General features: G+C 41.4%; 1 protein-coding gene across 1 annotated transcript in view; it reads right to left on the bottom strand.

Annotated features, from left to right (window-relative positions):
* Positions 1-19,981, bottom strand: part of CRYBG1 (crystallin beta-gamma domain containing 1) — a 224,494-nt gene extending 204,513 nt beyond the window's left edge. Inside the window, exon 1 of the mRNA XM_043889786.1 lies at positions 19,757-19,981. Coding sequence (XP_043745721.1) covers positions 19,757-19,929 — 173 coding nt within the window. The 5' untranslated portion in view covers positions 19,930-19,981. The remainder of the gene's footprint in view (positions 1-19,756) is intronic.
* Positions 19,982-24,932: the final 4,951 nt, after the last annotated feature.

A 24,932-nucleotide genomic window follows, 5' to 3' on the forward strand; every position in this document is an offset into this window, starting at 1 on the left:
ACTGGTATGTAAATGTTGGAGATAACATTTGTGTTTATGTCCTTCAACCTCCCCAATACCAAGCTGGAAGCTCTAGAAAGATAGAATAGGGAAGGAGTTAATTAAAATCCCTTCATTGTCCCACTGGTTCATTTTTCACATTTGAGGGAACTGAGCTCCAAAGAGGTGAAATGATTTGCATAAGGTAACACAATCAGCAAATAGCTGAATCAGGAGCAGAATTTAGATATTTTGGCCACAAACTCAGGGCTGAAAACACTATAGTTCATCCCTGTAAATAAAGTAGTATGCTATTTTATGAAATCAAAAGAGATGTTATGACTATGTAGAAGTCAGACATAAATTTTCTACATTTTCCCCCAAGTTTTTGTTGTTAGTAAGGGCTTCTGAGGGCTTCCCCAATGGCTCAGCAGGTAAAGAATCTACCTGCAATGCAGGAGACTTGGATTCATTCTCTGGGTCAGGAAGATCCCCTGGAGAAGGAAATGGCACCCTCTCCAGTATTCTTGCCTGGAGAATCCCATGGACAGAGGAGCCTGGTGGGCTACAATCCAAGAGGTTGCAAAGAGTAGGACACGAGTGAGTGACCAAGCACATGTTACAGGGCTTCTAGGCTGCAATTCAGAGTGTACATTCCTCAGTTTGAATTTTATGATCCGGTGCTGCATTAGTGAAATGATGATCGAACATAAATACACAGATGTATACATCTTAAGATGTTACTCAAAACAGTATTCATATGATTTACCCTGTATGTTATATGTCTGAGGTAAATACGTAACTCTTCTTGAAGTTTTCTTCTTTTCCCTTTTGCTAATATTCAAGATGTACAAGGTTCCTTCTCAGAAGAGGTGTAGAAACCATAACCTTGACAACCTACCTCTTGACTTTGATGGCTCTCTACTTTTCATCAAGGGACACTCTCACTGAAAAGGGTAGAAATAACTACTTGTCATTAGAACCAAGTCCATTTCCGTATGCCCTGCTGCTGCTGCTAAGTCGCTTCAGTCGTGTCCGACTCTGTGCGACCCTATAGACGGCAGCCCACCAGGCTCCGCTGTCCCTGGGATTCTCCAGGCAAGAACACTGGAGTGGGTTGCCATTTCCTTCTCCAATGTCGTACGCACTAGATACCGCTATTTATTATACTTAAATCTTGACCAACTTTCCTGGAAAATGATAAACTCAAATATATAATTTGAGGACTTAGACAAGAACAAACCTTATAAAAGACCAAATTCACCCCTCCGAATATAAATGAGGAATCTAAGCCCCAGGAAAAGACAAATGATTTTACTGAACCAACATGACCAATAAGTAGAGACCCAAGTCTTCAGATTTCTGCTTTGGTTCTTTTCCCAACTCATTATTGATCTTTTTTTTTTAAAAAATTCACCTACATGATCGGTATAAAAATACAAAGGTTGTGACAGAAATAGCTACACTACCTTATCACATTCTCCTCTCTGTACTAATAAACCATCAGACTCATTTAGGTGGCTGGTCCATCAGCCCTGTGATCCTTCACCAGGCTTCAATGTTCAGGGAAGTTGACTGTAGCTTCTCTGGGTTCCTGTCCATGCCCAAGCCTTAGCACTGGGGCTCCAGAACCTCTAGAGAATTCAGTCAGAGACTTTTTCGAATAACAACTTCCCAAGAAGTTACCATGGAGATATTTTTAACTGCTAAATATTTGAATTTCCTAAATATATTGTGTTCAATGAGACTTAAATTTCCACTTAGAGAAAAAAATGCAACGGAAAGTGTGTGTTGAGACTTGAATACAAGTAGCTCTGCTGGGAAAGGTGTCTGGTGAAGTAACACCTGAGATTTTGCTTCACTGAAGTTGTACAAGTCAGGACAGCGCCTTTGGTTATCAAACTCCAAACAGTGAAATGTCCTAGAGACAACTGTCTTTCAGAAGAGCATAAAGTAATTAAGAGTCAAACGACAATTCAACAGCCATCCATTTGGTACTAACATAAAGTCCATTATTTTCTAAATACATAATTCTTTTTGAAAAGTTATGTTAAAATTTAACATTTATAATAGTGTAATATTTAACTAGAATGTAAATATATTATTCTACTAATCAAGTAAGTATTTTTCAATTTCCTCTTCTACTTATATATCATTTTATTCCATTAGCTCGAGCATGTTAAATTTTCAAAGGGAAGAAAAAGAAAGCACATCACAATAAACCAATAAAGCTACAAACATTTTTTTCCCTGACCTACTGTGCTGGGATATTTGTAGAGTTACAGTGAAAAGATCACTGACTACAGTTCTGGAGTCCTGGGATTCAGTGCTGACTTTCACTAAACAACTTCATGCCTCAATTGCTTAATCTGCTAAATGGAGAGAACCAGACCCAACTACTTCTCAGAATTATCTGGGAATCCCAAATGAGCTTCCTCTGTGAAATATGCTGCGTCTGTAAGATAAAGGTTGGCAGTGGCTGAGGAGGAAATATGGGTGTGTCCATCTGGCTACCACAGTTCCCACAGGCCCTGAAGTGGTACAGTCTGAAGGGAAACGGGAAGAACGCCAAGAAGGAGGGGGCCCTGCACAGAAGCACCATGATCCACAGGGCCCCGCCTTGCACCTCGTCACTTTGCACAGGGAACTGGATAGATACAGATGGGAGTGCCCCCTGTACCAGCTTCAGACCAGAATCCCAGAGATGGGGAGGAATGAACACAGAGGAGATGGGGATGGAGAAAAGAGAGGGTAAAGTGAAGACTGCCATGTGTCCACTCACTTTTGAAAAGACCAAAGGAAAAGGAAAAACAATTTACAAGGCTTCCAGAAAAGATGTGGTGAAAACCAAGGGATGAGTCAAGGGATGACAGAGTTTACTGAAAGTTTCACAGTTCTTACCACACTTTCCCACACTGTTTCCAAGGAGTCTCTCAACAGCCTGGTTGTGGGTACCTAGGCAGGTTGTATCATTCCCATTTTATTGGTTAGTAGCTGGAAGTTCAAAGCGTTTAGATAGCTTGCCTAAAGTTTTCTAATTTGTAACTGAGAAATAGAGGATTAAGACCAAAGCCCTCTCATTTCTCTATTGCTAGGTTTTTTTGTTTTTTCCTTTTCTGCCATCACTGGTCATTACTAAATGGTGAGAATTTTATACATTTAATTTTATGTGAATTATCCTTATTCTATACCTGTGGTAGAATATATTCACAGCAATTCACATTTCTGAGAGCATGAAATACAGACTGAATATCTGAGAATCAATGAGACATTTCCTAATATATATAAGATTTATTTTTTAGAAAGGGACTAAACTTTTGAGCAACTACATGAGTCCTTGGATAAGCCTCAATACACCATGTCAGTCAGGGGTCTGGTCAGTGATGACCCATTAGCCATGGATGACATTGTCATTCAACTGAAAAGATTTGTGAAGTAGTAACAGTCCCTGGTAAGTTTGCTGAACATTTTGGCCTTTGTTCAGGAAAATAACACACTGAGATTTTGAAATGAAGCAAAAACAAATGAAGTTAAATCTTTGCTACATGTTTTGCTTTTTATTTAAAGACTGAGAAAATTATCACTCATATAGGAAGAATTCCAAAAGCATGGCATCTACTCAGCTCACAAAATTCTGAGAATGCTTTTTATAAGGAAGAGATCATAAGAAACACGTAGATGGAGAAAGAATATATAAGTGGATATAGATGGCCATATGCATACAAATATTCAAACTGCCAAGAACAGGAGGAAATATATAAGGGGTGAACCACAAAATCCCAGAATGAAAAGAGAAATGAAACTATTGAACTAAAAATATTCAAATGCAAGAAAAGAACTGGAAACATTTGGCAACTAAGGCATCCTCCTTATCTTTTAAGTACAGGTGTTTAACACAGTGCATGGAAGACTTTATTGCCCCCTTCTGTTCCAAAAGCAGTTTGTTTATACCTTTATGACAGTAATTTAATTCAATCTAGCACCAGCTTGGTCCTGACCTAACTAAACTACCCTACCCAATTCTGAATGGTCTTTTACCCTTCTTCAGTGCAAAACTCTTAAATATAATTTAAAAAAACCAACCAGACTCTGGGTTTATCCACATCCCTACAAATGAATCAATTTCATTCCTTTTTATGACTGAGTAATATATCATTGCATATATGTACCACATCTTCTTTATCCATTCCTCTGACCATGAACATGTAGGTTGCTTTCATGTCATAACTATTGTAAACTGTGCTGCAATGAACACTGGGGTGCATAGAGAAAAACACATATCATATATTCATACATTCATAAATGAAATCTAGAAAATGGTACTAATGAACCTATTAATATTTATAGGAATAAAGATGCAGACGTGGAGAATAGACTTGTGGACACAACAAGTAAAAGAAGAAGGTGGGATGAACTCAGAGAGTAGCACTGACATACATATAGTACCATGTGTAAAACAGACAGCTGGTGGGAAGCTGCTGTGTAACACAGGGCGCTCAGCCGGGTCACCTATGATGACCTAGGGGGTGGGATGGAGGGGGCGGTGGGAGGGAGGCTCGGGAGGGAGGGGATACATGCATACTTACAGCTGATTCATGTGTTATACAGAAAAACCTGATATTGTAAAGTGATTATACTCCAATTAAAAAAATTAAAAATATAATAAAAAGAACATATCACTCAGATTTAGATGATGTCAGACAGGATTCCAGCAGGGAACAGATGGCACACACAGAAGAGATGACTGAAAAGTGTTTAAAGAACTATTTACAAGATGTGGGCCTGTGAAGGAAAAATCAATAAGAAACAGCGGGGCAGCCCAGGGCTCCCAACAGCAGGAAATCATGACTACTTGCAGACAGATAGGCAAGGGGAGGGCATGAGTTCTGGATCAGGCAGATCCGAGCTAAAGAAGAGGCTGCAGCCTTCAGCAGAGTAGCAAAGCGACCACCACCCTCCAGCACCACCTCCCGCTCCTGCCCTCTCCTCCAAAGCCTCCCCCTGGCCGAACCTAACTAGAAACCAGAGAGCAGGGGAGCTTGGTCCACACAGTCTATAAATAAGCACCCAGGAGCAGAGGAGGGTGGAGTGGGCTGGAAGGGCACACAGAGACTGCAGTTTCACAGAGATGCCCACTGCCGCACCGCTAATCATGGTGAAAAACCAGAAAGAACCTAGATGCCCAGCAACACGGGAATGACTACGAAAATGGTTTTACATATTTCAATGACGTGAAAATGTGCTTTTATCTAAGTGAAAAATAAAACAGGGTATAAAAAATATCTAAATTGCTGCCTTTGTAATTTCATTTTTAGTTCTACATTATATGAAAATACGTACAGAAAAAGAAAGTGTCATTCATAGGGTTATTAAAGCTGCCAAAACAGCTAAGGCGGATGTGGTCTACATCAACAAATCAGTGTCTCGATCACAAAAGAACAGTCCCTTTGAAGGTTCACTAGTCTCACTGCTTCCATAGAACTGGACAGAACATTTCAAAACTGGCATCAACCAATCAAGCCTTTTCAAGGAAGGTAAAAGGATACTTTGGGGATCTGAAATCCAATTCACGTGAAGAACAAGAGAATGACCTAGGCACATTTCTCTTACTTTCCATAGTTTGTATCACACTTTCCTCCTCCCCCTACCCCTGATGCTGCTACTGCTGCTAAGTCACTTAGGTCATATCCGACTCTGTGCGACCCCATAGACGGCAGCCCACCAGGCTCCCCCATCCCTGGGATTCTCCAGGCAAGAACACTGGAGTGGGTTGCCATTTCCTTCTCCACCCTCTACCCCTAGCAGCTCTTTAAGCAAGGTATAAAGAGAGGTCTGTATAATGACCACTTTAACCACTAAAGAGATTATGCCTCCCTCACCAAGTCATTCAAAACGAAAACATTTCTAAACCCCAAAATGAAATTTCGGTATCTTGTAATAACATAAAATTTGTAGGCACATTCTGGATTTTCCTCTCTCATCCCTCCCTGCTTTGTTGACGTTATAAGCAGATGCACAGTTTACCAAGTAAGTAATCTAGCACTGAGTATAGATATGAGCACATATTTGTGTGTATATACAATACATGGGCGTCTCCAGTGGTTCAGGTGATAAAGAACCTGCCTGCAATGTAGGAGGCCTGGGTTCAATCCCGGAGTTGGGAAGATCCTCTGGAGAAAGGAATGTCTACCCACTCCATTATTCTTCCCTGGAGAATTCCACGGACAGAGGAGCCTCGTGGGCTACAGTCCATGGGGTCACAAAGAGTCAGATACAATCGACTGACTAACACCCATACACACACATACAATACGTGCATGCATACACACTAAGTACATACACATACATTTATGTGTATAAACAGATACACTGAGTGTGTGTATACACACACACATACATTCCAGCACTTATTTACACATTCATATCCATAGAAGAAAGTATTTATAAATGTGTATATATATCCACAGAATATATATCCATAGAATAGACAGATAGAACATTATCAAGTAGTCCTTAGAATCTCTTTAGCCATATCAGTGTTGAGAGTGCTCGAAAATTATAATCCCTCCATCTCCATGAGTCTTAATTCTTGTCTCTTTCAGTCTTGGTCATGTACATGTTTGAACGTTTACTCTTCTCCCTTATTTTAATGGTAAACTTCTCACTATTTTGATGGTGAATATTACAGTCTTCAGAAAAAAGAAGAATGAGGCTGAGTTTCCCAACAATAAAGCCTGAACTAGTTTGCCAGCCCATTCTACAGGGCCTCACACCTAGCAGGTGTCCATTTAGGTTTGTTTAATAAATGAATTACACAAATGCACTTTCACTATCACTTACCTTCCTGAGTGTGACAGACACAGACAGTGAAGACCATACATTAAGACAGCTTTTGATAGAGGTAACAAACATCTGCTCAGTTACTTGAGTCACATGAAACAAGCAAACTCAGTGCTTCAATTACCGTTATCACTGGATAATTGTTTTTAAAATTGGACAAGGTTTTACAATAAGCAGAACTGAGCAGAGAGTGTGGTTTAAGATCAAGCAGCAAATGTCTGGTTTTACTCTGGAAATTAGGCAGTACTAATAACTACAATAATTTATGCTTTAAAATAACTCCAATAAATCTAAATACCAGAGCAGATGCTTTACCCTAGGATACCAGAAAAGAGGGCTTCCCTGGTGGCTCAGCTGTAAACACTCTGCCTACAAGGCAGGAGACCTGGGTTTGATCCCTGGGTTGGGACAATCCCTTGGAGCATGAAATGGCAACATACTCCAGTATTCTTACACCTGTGAAATCCCATGTACAGAGAAGCCTGGGGGGCTACAGTCCATGGGGTTGCAAAGGAGTTGGACACAACCTAGTGACTAAACAACAACAGCTGGGAAGAGAAATTCACTCTAAGTTAATTTTGTGCAAGTAATAATACTCAGAAATTAATGAACATCCTTAAATATAATTTTAAAAGTACCTCCAATACAAAAATGTCAAAATTCAGTTTTCAGAGAAATGAGCACTAAAGACAAACTCACTAGCTTCTGTAAAGACAAAGATTATTTAAAGGGTTTTCATAATCCTTTAACATCAAACTCTCTAGCTTTACAATTTTCAAGCCAACAGTGTTCCCTATAAATTTGGAGTTTTGGTCATCAGCATTTCTTTCCTCTTTTAGGGCTATGGTTAATCTTTGTGCAAAGTGAAAAATCCTCAACATTTGACACTTTAGACTCCTTTGCCTGCTCTGTGAATCATCCCAGCAACAGGCAGTAAGACTTGGTGGCTTTGAGAGTAGATTGGAAATCAGGTGCAACAAGTTTAGTCAACACTTCAAGGGCTGAGTCACTGATTCTCAGCAGAATCATCTCAAAAGTTCCCAGGAAAACCATGATGCCTTGTAGACTTCCCAGCGTGAATTCTTCATTCTTGAATATTCCCCTTCTCTAAAAGGGACATGGTAGAGTGCAGATAATTAATAAGAAGAAATTCTTCTCTCCCGGTCTTTGAAAAAGTGACAGTTCTGAGTATAAATGGATAACTACATTTCTGTTGGATGCTGTTCTTTAGCTAACCACCTCCCCTACTCTCTCTCCCCCCACCAATCACTTGTTCAATTAGCTTTAGTGTTCTCATGGGGTAGTGAAAATATTATGAACTATATAATTTGAAAGACCTGGTCTCAAATACTGCTTTGTCATTTACCAGATAAATCAGTTTGGGCAAGCTACTTCCCCTCTTTCAGGTTCTGTGTTCTCAGTTGGAAAGATGGGGGTAAAATCACCTACTTAGATGAGCTATTATGAAGATTAAATGAGACACACCAAATATAAAAGCAACTGCCACCTAACAGGTAATCAATAATTCAAGACCTTTCACCTATGTACTCTTGGCAGAAGTTTCTTATATTTACTTAATTTATAGGGAGGCTGGGAATTATTGATCTTAGGAAAATTGTCCTCCTTCATACCTCCCCCCAGCAAGCCCATTTTTCTCTGAAAACATACCCAAACACAATTGGCTGTCTTTTGCTTTTTGTTGATCAGTTATTGGGTGGCATGAAGATAGACACTGCTGCTCTCCTTTGTTTAACATCTGCTGGCTTTGTAAATTTGTGGACTTCTAACCAGAGTACGATTATACATACAGAAAAACAACCATGAGTTCTGTAGAGAATAAGGAAGCTGATGCATAAATTCCTGAGGAGTACCTCTGCGGGGAAACTACAAGATGAAGCAGACACAGCCTCAATGCATCGACAGTTATCACCAAGATCTAGGACCAGTTGTTCCCTTATGGGCATAAAAAAAGAGCTTTAATAAAAGTGAAATAACAAGGAAGGGTACAATCAAGCACCAACAATGCACCAGCTACTATGACTTCTAGGTCAAAGTACCTGAAACCTCTCACGGGGTGAGATTAGAACAATGACAACATGCAAACTGGTAAAAGTCAAAACTTGAACCAAAGCCAGATATTCAATCATACTTTGCTTTTATCCTGAAAAACAAAATCCAAACTCTAGGTTTAGACTAACTTGTTTAAACATGTTTACTGACAGACATGGGAATGCAAATGTTCTTGTTTCTGTCCAAAGTAGGCTCCAGTGAAGGATTCTTGATTGATAATTGAGTCTATTCCAGTCAAATTTGTTTTGGGGAGTCAATACTAAAAGAGAATAGTCTTGTAACCCCACCCTGGAGCAACTACATTTTCTTGTTTTGCAGATAATAACAGCAAGGTAATATTTCTTGCAGATAAATGACAATCACTTAGTTCTCAGAAGGAAAACAGTGGGGATGGAAGCCACCCTTTGCAAGGGACTAGAGCCAAGAATGGCGGCAAGGCCTGGGGGTGCCTCGGCTGCACAGGCTTGAGAAGGGCTGGTTCTAGGTTTGCACATGGCAGGTGTGATAAAGGAGACCCTGTATTTCAACCTGAATTTCATCAGCTAGATTCAACTATCTTAGCTGTTTCAAATAGCAGATGGAAAAATAATCAAGTTGAGATTTTATAGGATATTTATTAAATTCATCAGTATTATCAAAACATTTAAATAAGATCACAAATAAAATATATTAACCTGTTAGAGCACCATCAATTTGCCAAGTCCCAAAAGGGCATTCTTGAATGGGTACAATATGAACAGACTCTATAAAGAATATTTCACTATTATAAAATATGATTTGTGCAAACTTTATACTTTTTTTTGAAAACATGAATCAAGTTATTGTGTGTGTTTGGGTTCTGGGGTATTATTTCTAGGTAGTAGGTGACATACTAATTCTGTCTTAATTCTGGAACTCTGAAAGTATTCAATATGCCAGTAACTAGACTATAGTAACAACTTAATCTGGGGATCAGACAGTCTCATAGATGTTGGTTTATGAATCCAGGGTAAGATTTCCAGGAGAACAGTCATCAGGAAGTCAAATGAATCAGCTGGACTCCTATCAAAGGTGGGTAGAGGCCAGGAATAGAGAAGTACAGTCTATAACCCAAGAGGACCCAGAACAACAGCTGAACAGAAGCCAGAAAACCTGATTTTATTCCTGCTTCCTCCACTAGCATTGCATTCTTTGAACCTCAATTTCCCTGTCTATAAATGAGGGTCTGGGCTATTGCACAGAACTATTACAAGCCTCAAGCAGAATAAAATACCAGCCATTGTTTATAATCCTTGATGTGTAAGATCAACACAAGGTGAAACTTGTATTTGTTAGCAGGGAATACTCAATGATGAATCAGAAACTAAAACAAAAGATTCAAGCAGCAGGACCTCTAGAGACCTAAAGTTACCCCTAGCAGTTTTCCTTGAGAAATTCTGACACCCTACTTAGCCTGAGCAGCAACTGCAATTTTCCAGGCCACATGGCTAGCTGCTTATCTTTGACTGTGCGTGCAAACTACTGCCCCGGCCTAGACTGTATTGGGAGGGAAGTGGGTGTACCAACAAAGCCCCCCTCCAGGTCATGCTGTTTCTTGAGAAAGCTTGGGCAGAAGCTCCAGACTCAAGATCTAGATATGTTCCTTTTGTATATAATATACACTTCAGAATTTCTGCTTTAAAATTGCTTTTTCTTCCAAGATTTTAATGCACTTATATTTTAATGTATTTATATATGTTTTTCTCTTCACTACTTAATATAGAAATTGTTTAATATCAAAAATTAACTCATTTTCCTATGTACATTATAATTTCTGCTTGCCAAATTTAGAGCTTAACTATACTTACTGTGGGAATACAAAGAAGGTAGCACTAGCCAGTGCTTTTAATTCCGTAGTGATTAACTGCAAGACTCAAGACCATCAGCTGGGAACACAGCCCCAATCCTTATGAGCTCTGTGACTGTCAAATTACCCTGCCCCTCTGTGCCTTGTTCTTTCTCAAAATAGGAATAATAATAGTACCTGCCTCTCCAGGATGTTATGAATTAACTGTGGTGAGTTAATATTTGTAAAGTGCTTAGAACAGTGTCTGACACAGTGTATGTTAAATAAACTGCATCTTCCAATAAAATCTTGATGGAAAACAGTGTTTTCATAGACATGATCTAAAGTTATTATAAATCGAGTGCTCCCTGTATTTTCTTGCTTTATTCACAGCACATGTTATTTTGCCTCTTGAACCCAATTTTAAGATAAAGAACTATCCAACTAGAGAATCCAAAGGACTATCATGAATTTATGCTATTGCTTATTAACTGATTTGGAAAAATTAAGATATGTGTTAAGCATGGTATCTTTATGCAACTGTTGGCCAAATCTCTTATTTGAACTATTATCTTCAGATTGCCATAACCCTGGCTTCTAACAGATGACACTCAGTCAGGGGGGCTGACTTGAAAGGGTGTAGAACATTAAGAAATACAGTCAGCAGCCAACTTCTTCACCATAGAATATTTTGCCAAGCTTACCAGTAACACTTTTACTCATTTCACTTCCATACATGGGAAGGTTAAAAAACAAAAGGTACTTGTTAACTCTGAGTTTCATTTTTCTGTGTCAGCGACAGGTTCAACCTGTCTTTGTCTTGTCTATAACTTGCAGATGAGAGAAACCGGGGACACCACAAATGGATTTAGGATTATCTACCTCACTTGTGTGTCTCAGGGTCTCCTGGTACTTTGTCAAAATGACCCCTTGTTGTGAAGGGTGTCTGTCATTGCTTCACTCCCAGGGCACAGGCCAATCCAGAAAACACACAGTTCTGTGAAGACAGCACTAAGCAAGTGCTCATTCTCTAGAATGAAGGCATCTTATGAAGCTGAACCTGTAGAGGTATTCTGATGAGGCATTTGGACTGGCCCAATGCAGCTGTGCTTTAAGGAAGCAGTAAATGAGCTAATGAGACTTGCTAACAATTGACTGGCCTTTCTTGCCAACATCCACACAAGTGTCAGCTATTGATATATACTTGATCTTTAAAACTCACTTTGGGACAAGATACTGAATTCACATTTCAACCCTCTCTTGGGTAAAAGTCCAGAATTCATTTTGTATAGTGAATATATGAAAAGACATCAGTTGGATATGCCAGGCAATTTGGGATTTAAAAAAATAGGTTGTTTGAAGGAAGAACACTTTGCTTATAGAACACATGCAATGCTAGCTTCTTCTTACAAGAGGCTCCAGAATCATCCTGACAGAGCTTATGTAGACACCAAGTTAGCTGTGCACCCTAAAAAACAATTCTCGTGGGATCTGTAAATCTGTCTAAACCATTCATTTTCAGTCTGTAATTTTAGAGTATCAATATGTTTACCTATAATTTCAGTGAAGATTTTCAAATCAATGTCATAATTGAAGCCCAGTCTTTTTTAAATTTTTTATGAAACCCAATCTTTATTCCTAGGGGCCAAAATATGACAGAAGAGCTGAGATGATCTCAAGTTCTAGATATTTTAAATATTAAATATTTAAATAGAAAAGTATTTATGCATAATCCTGAGTACACAGTTCTCTTTGTTTTAAATGTCACTATAAAAATAAATTTCTGTGGCTTTCCTTTTGGTCCACTATTGGATATAGTTTAAGACAATCAAAATTTAAGAAGATTTAGAGCCTTTGAGGATCTCTATATGAGAGAATAAAAATTCTCATTAATTATTCAGTAAGAGTAAATCTTCTTAATGAGAGAATAAAATTTCTGCTCCTTCAAGATAATCCTTCTCCTGACCTCAACGCATTGGACTAAATCTTCTGTTTCTACACTTAATGCATGATATGCTACTTTATTCATTCATACACCCCTCCTCCACTAGACTACAAGTTTCTTAGGAGCAGAGATCACCTCTAATTTTACTGCTCTTTTTCCCAATGCCTGATACAGAGTAAGAGCTCAGTAAGTGTTTGTTGGACATAAGAAACTTCTCTTTAAATTCTGATTGATAATCATTTCAGTAAGATACAGAAAGGAATGTTTTACCAAAGAGCAATTAGCATTAATCCTAGAAAAATGATTCTGTAGTCAGATTGCATTGCTTTTCATGAACAGGTTCTCTATATCTTCTTACAATAGGTAAAACACAAAAGGGAGATTAAATAATTATTTGATAAATTTTTTCAAGGTAAACAGAAATGCATACAGTTCACAATTCAAATACTCTCACCAGACACATTTTTTTTTCAAAAAGAACTAAATCATTTTTTTCTGCAAGGACATTTCTAAAGTACAACTGACCCCTTAGGTGAGTGAAAAGTTGAGACAGGTAAGCATTTTTAATGTTTATAGTAAGATGGGCATTTTGAATGGATATTAGGAGCTAGACAGTAAGTTTCAAAATCAATATCTTTGCTACATTACTTTAATCATGGATGAATAGTAAAGCAGTGATTCACTGTCTCATCCTTATAAATTAAATTTACAAGTGAAAGCTAAAGAAAAAGGAAATAAACCCAAACCCAAAAGTTCTAACGGTCTCCAAAAGTGTTCATGTCACTTGGATGTGGACTAAGATTAAGGCTAAAAAGTGTAGAAATAGAGTGGATAAAGCAATATAGTGGCAAAGAATTATCCTAAACTCACAGTTCAAAACTGCTTCAGGAGAAATACTACCAACTTCAAGTATAAACTTTACCTTTGATTTCATAAGTCAGATGTATTAAGACTGTTAAGTCTTTTTTTTTTATTTCCTTTGTGGAGGCCAAACCTCTAGCCCAGAAGGTGAAGCCACATAGTCCCAGAGACTGACTCAGAATGTCATAACCCAAGTCAACCCAATGAAACTCATTCTCCTTGTTGTTGTTCAGTTGTGTCCGACTCTGCAACCCCATGGTGCAGTATGTCAGGCTCCCCTTATTCTGGGGCTTTGTGTTAAAATTACTAGGAAAGGAAATTTCCTTTTCTGTTGAAGTTGTAAGATCTTTTCCAGAGGTCTTGGTGGTCATTTTGCCCCCGGAGGGGAAGAAAACAAAGCTGAAAGATGGAGACAACAGTCCCTGACCACAGTCCTTAAGCATCTGTGTACATTGGTTCCTGACGACTTACACCCGACAGTCGCAATTAGTCAATGAATTGCCTTTCCCGCTTATATGATATAGTGTGGTGTCTTTCCTGCCTACCTTTTACAAGCTACTATGGGACGGGGTGACCTGAGGCTACTGGGGCTCCCCAGGTGACTCAGGGTCCAGGTTCCCTCAGATGACTCTGGGTCCAGGGCCCCCAGGTGACTTTATATCTGGGCCCCCCAAGTGACTCAGGGTCTGTGGGCTTCCAGTGGACTCGAGGTCCAGACCGCCTCAGGTGACTCAGGGTCTCGGGTGCCCCAACTGACTCAGGGTCAGTGTTCCCCAGGTGACACAGGTCCCGGGGCCCCCTCAGATGACTCAGGGTCTGAGTTCCCCTCAGGTGACTCGGGGTGTGGGGCGCCCCAAGGTGACTCGGGTGCCAGGCCCCTTTTGTGGCGCGGCAGCCCAGCGTGCAGGACTGAGGGAGGCACCTGCCTGTCATGACGCGCTCGGGATGAGTGCCCGCTGACAGACCGAACGGACACCCGAGAGCTCCCAGAAATGCCCGCCACGATTCTCCTAAGTTACGGTGAGGGCGGTGACGAAGCTCAAGATGACAGCCGTGACGAAAGTCGGGGCTGGCTCACGCGTGTCACTCCTCCTTCCGGCCCGCCCCTCACACAGCCCCTCACACCTCCCCGTCAGTCCCCGGGGCCCAAGACTGTTAAGTCTTGAATGCGCAAAGGCCGCCCTTCTACAACTACAAAGGTGTTTCCAGACACCCAAAGGTACTTCAGGTCTTGACATACCTGGTGATAAACTTCTCCTGGACTTCTGAAGCTGTTTAACTCCACTTACAAGGTCAAGTGGATTTATGAACGCTCCCACCATCACTATGCAGACAATTACAACACCACTGCCATAATCGCTCCCGCTCCACCTTTCATCTGTCCAGCACCTGCTTTGCACTGGGCCCTGGCCCAGGTGCTTTATATAGATAGTATTTAACCCTCAGAAAGCCCCAGAAGGGATGTTGTTGTCTCCATTTTACAGGTGAGGAAGCTGAGGCTTAAAGACTGAGGCTTACAAAACTTATCCCAACAGCAGAGGCAGATTTGAAGCTGAGTCTGTCCAATACCACCGCCTAGGACTTTGTCACTGCCACTTGCTCTCAGAGGTATTTCTAAGCCTCTGTTATCTTCCAGGCACCGTGCTAGTAATTTTAAATATATATTTAGAACACTCCAAAACAATGCTAAAGAGGTAAGTAGCAGCTCATGAATCTGAAGCTAGAGCAGCAAAGAAACTCCTCCAGGAGCTCACAGCTAGTTAGTGACAGGGCTAAAATTTAAATGCCTGCTTTATCAATGGTGAAAGAATATAAACCGAAAATTTCAAAGTCTTGCCTTTGGCATAAACTAAATAAGGGAAGTAACCCGGTACCTATTAACCAGTTTAGATGCACTATTAGATAAAACAAACCTAGGCTTATCTAGCTATGTCCTTTATGTTAGAAAATAATTAAACCTGTTTAGAGTTCTAAACACTAAACCAATCACAAAAGACTGAAAGATGGAATCAATCAAGTCACGAAGACTAACACTCCACAATTTCAGAATGTTTCCAAATAGCATTTTAAATGATGGTTCTTTTTCTTGTGGAATAAAACAACAGTTTATCCTCACAACCCTCTAGTGATTTATAGAGAGTAAGGAGTGAGTTGTTTTTCTGTTATAGAAGGAAAATGTCCATGCAAAGACAGAAAAACTAGGCGACGTTTGGCAATCTCAAAACTTGAACCTATGCATCCTGAAACGAGGATGCTCTGCTCTCTGGTGTTGGCTGCATTTTTCCTCCGAATGAAATCAAGTGTGCTGATTTGCAGAGGATTGTGATTATCACCTGCGTTTGGCTTCCTGCGGAGAGCATTAATGCTTGCTTCTAGGTTTGGAGTTCAGATGGAGAGTGATTATTTTTAATTCACTCTATAGACCCTTAGCTCAGAACCCATTTCTAATTACAATAACACTGAGTGTCTTGATTAGGGAAAATAAAAATGAAGCACTGTTTTCATCATATAGCAGAAAATAAACCATAAAATTACCACTCAAAAGTATAGGCAAGATATTAATAAGAAAAAGGAGAAACAGCTCTCATTTACTGAGCGCTCACAATGTGCCAGTCACTGTTCTGAGCGCTTGACATCCACTTACTTTTATGACAACTCTTATTATGCCCCTTTTATGGATGAGAAGACTGAAGCACTGAAAGGATAATAATTTGCCCAGGATGACACAGCTGAGTGTCACAGTAAGTAGAACAGGGATTTAAACCCAGATAGAGAATTCCCCCGGTTTGATTCCTGAGTCGGGAATATCCCCTGGAGATGGGATAGGCTACCCACTCCCATATTCTGGCCCGGAGAAGCCCATAGACAGAGGAGACTGGCTGTCTACAAAGTGGCTGTAGGGGGCTACAAAGGGTCTACACGGGCTGCAAAGAGTCAGACACGGCTGAGCAACTGAGCACAACCCAGAGAATTCACACTCCGAATAAAACGTTTACAAAATAAAGTATAATTCAAAATAAACGCTGGTGCCGCTGAAGGCTGCTAAGGAAAGTCTAGCCCAAACTCGCCACGCCCTCTCCACACACACCAGTGTGGTCCCTTGGATGGCAAGAGAATGGACAAGACGGCAGATGAGGCTGACTCAGGAGGGCGACGGCTCTGTCTCTATGGAAAATAACATATTAATATGCTTACCAAAACCAAGCTTGGAAAAAAAAAACTCTACGGGTGCATTTTAGGGAAGGAGACAGCCATGTTCAAATTATTTTATGTAAAGGAAGCAAGCAATGGTCACTGAGTTTTAGAACATCTGCCCTAAAGGTTGCAAATATTTGCAGAATACAGACATTAGTAAACTTTAAACCATCATTGGACTGGTAAGTTCTTAAGAGGGGAAGCATTTTTTCCCATTCCTCCCATTAGAACTTAGCATTTATAGTAATGATGATGATGATGGCGGTGGTGATGGTTTTACACTTACTGAGTTTCTACCTTGCATCCAGAAGTGTGATAAGAGTTTTACGTTTAATAACAAACTAGCATGTGATATTCACTACAGTCCTACAGAATTAGTATTACTATGTTCTCCATTTTCCATCTGAAGAAATGGAGACTCAGAAAGGTGAAGTAACTTGCCCCAGGTCATATATCCAGGACATAAATTCATTTTCATTTGCTCTAAAAGCCCACAAAACTAATGGTGAATGCCCAGCAGATAAGTGTGGCCAGCTGACTGTCCCATCCTTATACAGAAACGAAGGTCCCAGTGAGTGCTGCACATGCCAGCCGAGGCCCACACCTCCAAATCCTGGACAGATATGAACAAACAGGGCAGATTGCTCCAGAGAGCAAGACTGACCAAAGATGGGCCAGAAATCTAAGCGTGCTTTAGCTGCTCTCTTTACTAGTAACTGGTACACCCTCTCAGGAGTAAACAAAATATGTATAAAGATGATATAACTAGAAAAGCATCCCAAAGACAGACCAGTAAGTTTAGTTCTCAGGACATTTGTTAGTACAAAGTTCATCATAATTCTAAAGCAAAGAATGGAGTGCTTTAAGACTGAACTAAAATACAAGAAGCTCAAGGAGAGAAACAGCTACAGTTCCGATGTGAGAGTTGGACCATAAAGAAGGCTGAACACTGAATAATTGATGGGTTCAAACTGTGGTGCTGGAGAAGACTCTTGAGAGTCCCTTGGACAGCAAGGAGAGCAAACCAGTCAATCCTAAAGGAAATCAGTCCTGAATATTCATTGGAAGGACTGATGCCGAAGCTCCAATACTTTGGCCACCTGATGCAAAGGGAAAGATGCTGGAAAAGATAGAAGGCAGGAGGAGAGGGGGATGACAGAGGATGAGATGGTTGGATGGCATCACCGACTCAATGGACATGAGTGTGAGCAAAGTCAGGGAGATAGTGAAGGACAGGGAAGCCTGGTGTGCTGCACTCCATGGGGTTGCAAAGAGTCAGACACACTTAGCAACTGAACAACAAAATTGTTTATAGCTGTGTATTATCTCATTTGATAGAATGTGATGGGACCAGGTCAGATAAGACCATTACTTTGGAAGTGTTTAAAATATTTGCTGATGTAGTAGGAAAAATACTTTTATGTTGGATACATTATTAAGTAACATTTTGTTAAAAATTTCAATTCATAGTTAACTACAGTAAGTCTTTAGGTGGATAAAAAATATGTCCTATTACAAACAATTACTACTGTGAATGATAAATATGAGAAAAAATAAAATGCATTCTCTCTTAGCACTCCACTCCCTGTGCTCTCACACATACTCAGACTTCCCTGAACTACTTGTTCAGGAAGTACTTCTCAGGAAGTACCATGTTCTTCCAAGTACTGAGGATGCTCATAATGCAACCTCTGCCTGGAACTCATTGCTCCTTCCCTTTTCTGACTAAACTGCCTCACTCATCCTCCTCCAGGAATCCTCCCTGGATCCCTTCCTCTATTCTAACATCTACTGCAGCACCTATCCCACTGTTTACTTTTTGGTGTTCTGAAGACACAAAGAATTCTTTGATGACAGAGGTCGCTCTTATTGTTTTTTATATCCCAGCCCTTAGTTAATATTTGCCAAATGACTGAAATCACGTTGCAAAGACTCTTTTAGAAACAAAAGGAAAAACACTTCTAAAATGCAAATCTTACACAATATTATTCTCACTGTTCATAAAGGTGTGTTTTAAAAAACATACATAAAGGTGTGTATTTAAAAGCAAATACAGAAGGGGACTTCCCTGGTAGTCCAGTGGCTAAGACTCCATTCTCCCAATGCATGGGGCTGAGATTCCATCCCTGATCAGGGAACTAGATCCCACATTTAGAGTACGCATGCCCCAAATAAAAGATCCTGCATGCTGCAGTGAAGACCCAGCCCAGCCAAATAACTAAATAAATGTTTTTTTTAAAAAAACAAACAAACACATATAGAAGGATATACTGGAAATTGCCAACTGTCCTTCAATAAAGATTTTCACACACCTGAACCTCCTAAATATACCATTATGTCAAATTGATTATTGCTCAAGGAACGCACCAATTCAGATAGTGTAACTGAATACTTAGGCATGAAAGATAAAATCGTCACAAAACCACGGTAAAACAATTTAAAAGCACTATGGCAGTTACACTTGGAATAACTAGGTGCTGCCATTTTCTACCACTGATTCCACTGGGGACAAGTCATGCACCCTTTGGTCTCAAGTTCTCCACCCATTAAATTGGGATAACCATCCCTGCCACTTCCTCCTCCACTCGGGTCCTGTGAGGACAGTGGAGCTACAACACCGAGTGGACATCTTCACAAGTAGGGCCCCACGGTCAGAAGTCTGAAGGAAGCCCCAGGTGGAGTTCCGATCTCGTTATGGTAATAATCCTTCACAACCCACCTGCTCTTATCAGCAAGTTGATAGTATAGCCTCCGGTGTGGTCTTTGCTACACTTATTTTGTAGTCAGAGTCAAGTCTACATGGGTGGGCACAAGTTCCTCTCCCTGGTGCTTGGTCTGAACCAGAGGCAGCGAGGAACTCGTTCATTCACAGCGACCACCACAGCCCCCTCCTTGGACCCCGATACGTTCCTGCCGCGCGAAACCGACCCTGGGCCTTTAGCCTCCTCGAAGAGGGGTCGATCGAGGCCGAGGGTAGAGAGGACTCGAGAGTCAGGGTAGCCGGAGTGGAAAAGGTCGGGGGAAGTGAGCCGGGGATAGGCGCGCTCGCCAGAGGGGCTTACCTGGCCTCTCTGAGGGGCGCCAGGGGCGGGTGTGGAATGAACACCCCACAGTCAGACCGCGGAGGCTGCTGCTTCTTCTTGGAGCGCCAGATATGGAAAGAGGCGTGCTTTCTGGGGGGCCTGGACGGACTGGACTCCCCGTGGTCACCCTGAGGGGGCAGCGACAGTGGCATCTTCTCGTCTGCCTCCTCCTCCTCCTCCGGCTGCTCGGACGCTGCCCTCTCGGTGGCCCGGTTCTTGTATTAATGAAAGAACTCACCTGGGCGCCCGCGGGCCCGCCTATCCCCGCGCGCCGGCCGACCCCGCCCCTCGTCGCGGGTCTGCAGCAGGGCGCCTCCCCCACGGCGCAGGAGGCGCGCGGCGGGAGCCCAGGTGAGGCGCCCGCCCGGAGCCGCAGGTATGGAGGACACGCCCCCTCGTCCCGGACCTCGGGGAGTGCGGCGGCCGCGGCACAGCGACACCTACTGGAAGCCTTGGGAACCGCCCGCCTCTCTGTCGGCATCCTCTGTTCTGTTGGAGCCAGAGCTGGGTCGGGTTTTGACATCTCCTCCGGTGCATGTGCCGTAGGTCGTCTGCGGAGTTGTTGGTCACTCTTGGCCTGTCCAAGGCTAGCACGAAGAATGGCTTAGCCACGAACCCCGCCTGAAGAAGGATGGGAGAGGCGCATCCCAGGGCCGGGCTGCCAGGCAATTAGGACTATTCTACTCTGACCTTCAGGTGTCTTGGGCAATGTCATGTGCTGGGTGGCTTCTGTTCCTGTTTGTAATCACAGGTGTCAATTGCTCTCCTCTCCCTTCAAGAGTTTGCATAATTAATCTGTACTTGCACCTCATAAAACACAAAAGGATAGAAAACAGAAGGGAATGAGCCATATTCCCCAGTTCCCTAGGACTTCAAAGATCCCTCACTGTGAACTAAACACCAGTCCCACAGGCCTCTCCAGACAACTGTTTTACTGCTAATGACTTCATTTTTTAACCTCACAATTGTGGTTAAATAGCAAAGGGAACTAATATCTAAGCAAAAAATGTCCATGAACATTTCATTTGAGGCATTACTAGAATATAAAGATTTCAAGAACCAAATACTACTTAAAAACTCAGTGCCGTATAAGTTCCTCTTACACAGTAATACTTTCTTCTTTCTTTTCTCTTTGAAGATCCAGCTAATTCATTCATTCATTTACTCAATCACCCAAGGAACATTAATTTTTATTGAATTATTTTTAAGTTTACATTTTTATTGATGTAATCCTACATATAAGGGCTCCCATGGTGGCTCAGAGGTAAAGAATCTGTCTGCAATGCAGAAGACACAGGTTTGATTTCTGGGCTGGTAAGATCCCCTGGAGAAGGAAGAGGCAAACCATTCCAGTATTCTTGCCTGGGAAATGCCATGACAGAGGAGCCTGGCAGTCTATAGTCCACGGGGTCACAAAAAGTCGGACACAAGTTAACAACTAAAAAACAACAACAAAAAAATTCTACATATAGTAAAAAAAAGAAAAAAAGCACAAACCATTAAGTATATAACTAAAATTTTCACATATTTATGTAGTTGGGGTATAAAATGTTTACACTTATGATATAACTATACCACAAGTCATTTGTCTATTCTACTGTGGATGGACATATAGGTGTTTCCAGTTTGGGGCTATTATTAATAAAGCTGGTATGAACCTATTCTATATAACCATTCATTTCTTTTGGGTATGTACCCAAGAGTTCACCCACTGGGTTATACAGTGGACAGCTGTTCAGCTTCAGCTGATTTGCCAAAATATTTTCCAAAATGGTTGTTATCAATTTATTCTCCTTTCAGCAATGTTTAAAGCTTCCAGTTTTTCTATATTTTCATCAACACTTGATATTATCAAGTTTTTTTCACTGTAGCCATTTGGATGGAGGGGTAGTGTTGTCTCATTGCAGTTTTAATTTATATTTCCTCAAGAAACATTTACTGAATTCACTGAGTACTAATTATGTGCTGGGCCTTGACTTGCATGCAGGGAGAGGAAGGGTGACTGACAGACACATAGATGATATACATCAAAGGGTAAGAGAAGTAGTAGAGGTGTGTGCCAGGCATTAAAGGAGTTTGGAAACATTACTAACCCAGCTTGCAAGTTTGGGAGGGAGGAAGAGGAGCAGTCAGTAAAGGTTTATTATAAAAATAGCCCTTGAGTTGAATCTTAAAAGGCAAAGGGATCAGCAAGAAAAAGGGAAGAGGAAAAAATGACACCTCATGCACATTTGCTCATATATTTACAAGCTCAGTAATTCATTCTTTCATTTGTGACTCTTCCAAGCAGAACTCTTCATGCTACCTGTTCTTTGTACCACCAGGGAATCTGGAATATATTTCAGTTCTGTTCATAGCGTGTGTGTGTGTGTGTGTGTGTGTGTGTGTGTGTGTGTGTGTTAGTTACTCAGTCGTGTCCAACTCTTTGCAACCCCATGGATCGGGGCCCACCAGGCTTCCTGTGTCCATAGGATTTTCCAGACAAGCATACTGGAGTGGGCAGCCATTCCCTTCTCCAGGGGATCTTCCCGACCTAGGTATCAAACCCGTGTCTCCCACAATGCAGGCAGACTCTTTACTATCTGAGCCACTAGGGAAGCTTCTGTTCATAGTACATGGCATTGTTTGTTTACATATGTGTCTCCTATTAGCCCGAGAGCAACTTAAGAATATTACTCATTTACATTTTCAAAATATAAATACCTATTCATTGAAATAATTAATGAAATGAATTGGTATATCAACTTAATTAGACACCTAGAATGTTTCAGGCACAGGTCTTGTAGACTGTACACTTTGCGAGAGCAAAGTTCACATGGGTCTTGTTTCCTACAATACCCCCAGTGACTAGCACAGTGCATGGCACAGCGTTGGAACCCAATATATATTTATTATGTGAATGATGTAAGAAATTAGAACCACACATGGAAGTCTAAGATATAGTACTTACGATTCATCTAGTCAGAGAAACAAACACTTAAATACAACTTGATAAAATACAACTTGTACAATAAAACTTCATGTGTTCTAAGCAAAGTGTTTCACTGTTTTCTAGTCATTGCAAAAACAGAGCCACTTAGGCTTCTTTAAGCAATAAATTAACTTATCATGGCATGTTAGACAGCTCACAGAATATCCCACAAGCCAGAGAGCCAGACTCTGAAGTCCAAACATACTCAGACACCCCTGATAGCTGGTCTCACAAACACCACTCTAATCACCTCTCAGCAGTAGGGGCTACACACAGGCAGCTCTGCTACTGCCATGCCAAGAATCAAAGGCCTGTTCTGATCACTCTTGACTGAAGACCAAGACTCACCCTCTTACACACTAATGCTAACTTCTTTGAGAAAAAAAAAGAAAAAGTCCTAAGCAGGTACATCTGATCAGAGAGCTCAGATCATCTAATGACTGCCTAGCTGCAAGGGAAATTTGAGTTTTCTGGCTGGGAAAGATTGAAGGCAGGAGAACAGAGTAACAGAAGATGAGATGGTTGGATGGCATCATCAACTCAATGGACATGAATTTGAGCAAACTCTGGGAGATAGTGAAGGACAGGGAAGCCTAGCTGCAGTCCATAGGGTCACAAAGAGTCAGACATAACTGAGTGACTGAACAACAACTTCAGAGACATGAAATTCATGTGGCTAAAAAATTGCCAAAGATAACACAGGTACTCGGAAGAATCTAGGCAGCCAAAAGCATGAAAGATGGTCACTGCCAAAGGAAAGGGCAAAAGGCTATGGGAACACAGAAAAAAGTGACTAATTCTAGATGGCTCAGGGAAGTCATCAGCAGGGAGGTGACAGGTTGATGAGCTGTGCTGATGAATAAGAATTTATCAGAAGGAGAAAAGAAGGCTGGCAATCCAGAAAGAGTAAACAACATGGGCCAAGGCCCAGTGTTGTGAAAGGGCATGTGTTGGAGGGAAATAGTGAGAAGTTCAGTGAGGTTGGATAAAAGGGGATGGGGTGGGGCAGGATGGCAGCTGATGATGTTATTAAGATCAGGTGGGGCCAGATTGCTAAGCACTTGGTAAGCCATGCTTTTAAGGAACGGGGACTTGGCTTTGTAGGTGATAGGGACTCAGCTTACATTTTTAAGAAGAGTGACATGAGCAAACTTGGGCCTCATGAAGTGTTCCCTGCATGGAATGGGGTAGGGAGAAGCTAGAGAGGGGCAACTATTTAAGGAAGGCATAAGAGGACACAGCAAGAGGTCAGGGGTCAGGGGAGAGGTGATGGGCGCTCCCACCAAGTCAATGGGGTGGACACAGACAGGAGGGGATGAATACAAAATCACGTAGCAGATGGAATCACCAGGAATGGTAGTGAAAAAAAAAGAAGTCATCGAGTATGATAATGAGGTTAGATTTCCAGCTTAGGTAAATGGATGAAGGTGAAACCATTAACTAAAAACAGGAAAGCAGGAGAAAGATCAGGGCATGAAAATAAATTTGGTTTTGAACATATTGAGGCTGAAGTGATTTGAGGCTGTATAGACACAGATGTCTAAGAATTTCATTGAAAAATATGGTTCTGGAGGCCACAGGTCAGGGCTACACACGTAGATTCGGACATCATCAGTGAACAGGTGGGAGCTTGAACAGGTGAGAGCTGATATCATGAAATCAGATGAAATTACCTTGGGCAACTGTGTGAAATAAGGATAAGTGAGGATCAAGGACAAACCCCTGAGTAACACTGACATTCATGTGCTTTTCAGGTAAGGGGAAGCCCACACACAACAGACGCCAGATAGAGCAGTTAAAGAGATAGGAGGGGCAGGAACAGAGATGCAGACATAGAGAACAGGCTCGTGCACACAGCGGGGCAAGGAGGAGGGGATGAATTGAGAGAGTAGCATTGAAACATATACATTACCATATGTAAACTAGACAGCTGGTGGGAAGTTGTTGTATAACACAGGGAGCTCAGCTCAGTGCTCTGTGATGACCTAGAGGGGTGGGATGGGGTGGGGAGTGGGAGGGAAGTTCAAGAGGGAGGGGACATATGTACACTTATGGCTGATTCATGCTGTTCTATGGCAGAAACCAACACAACATCCTTCAATTAAAAATAAATAAATAGAAAAAGAGATCGGAGGTTGTCTAAGGGCAGAGTGTATCTATCCCTCTGGCAAGCTCATGTGATGT

This window comes from Cervus elaphus, chromosome 28 (genome assembly GCF_910594005.1).
Source record: "Cervus elaphus chromosome 28, mCerEla1.1, whole genome shotgun sequence".
Classification (NCBI taxonomy): Eukaryota; Metazoa; Chordata; class Mammalia; order Artiodactyla; family Cervidae; genus Cervus; species Cervus elaphus.